At 64.7% G+C, this 340-nt stretch overlaps 1 protein-coding gene across 1 annotated transcript in view; it reads right to left on the reverse strand.

Annotated features, from left to right (window-relative positions):
• PLXNA3 (plexin A3) overlaps positions 1-340 on the reverse strand; it is an 11,293-nt gene that overhangs the window by 4,953 nt on the left and 6,000 nt on the right. Inside the window, 2 exon segments of the mRNA XM_077745748.1 lie at positions 1-157; positions 241-334. The exon segment at positions 1-157 is cut by the window's left edge and continues 113 nt beyond it. Coding sequence (XP_077601874.1) covers positions 1-157; positions 241-334 — 251 coding nt within the window.

Here is a 340-nt window from a genome sequence, read left to right on the forward strand (position 1 = left end):
TAAAGGAGGACCGGTTGAGGGAGCGGGCTGTCTGCACATGGTCCAGCAGGAAGCCAAACTCGTCGGGGTGTTCGCCCTGGGCCTGGGGCTGGGGCCGCCCCAGGAAGATGCCGGGGGCCTTACAGAGCATGGCTGTATCATTGATCACCTGGCATGTCTGTGGGGACAAGTGAGGGCAGCCCGGCACATGAGGCCACAGGTGGCACGGTTAGGGGCAGCTCGAGGGCAGCTGGTACTCACATTGGTGGTCTCGATGCCTCGGTACTTGGCCCGGACCCGGGGCTCCTGGACGGTCAGTAGGTGGGTCCCACTCACGGTGATGGCAGTGCTTCCGCTGGGG

The sequence above is a fragment of the Crocuta crocuta genome, unplaced genomic scaffold, assembly GCF_008692635.1.
Source record: "Crocuta crocuta isolate KB4526 unplaced genomic scaffold, BGI_CrCroc_1.0 scaffold2677, whole genome shotgun sequence".
Lineage (NCBI taxonomy): Eukaryota > Metazoa > Chordata > Mammalia > Carnivora > Hyaenidae > Crocuta > Crocuta crocuta.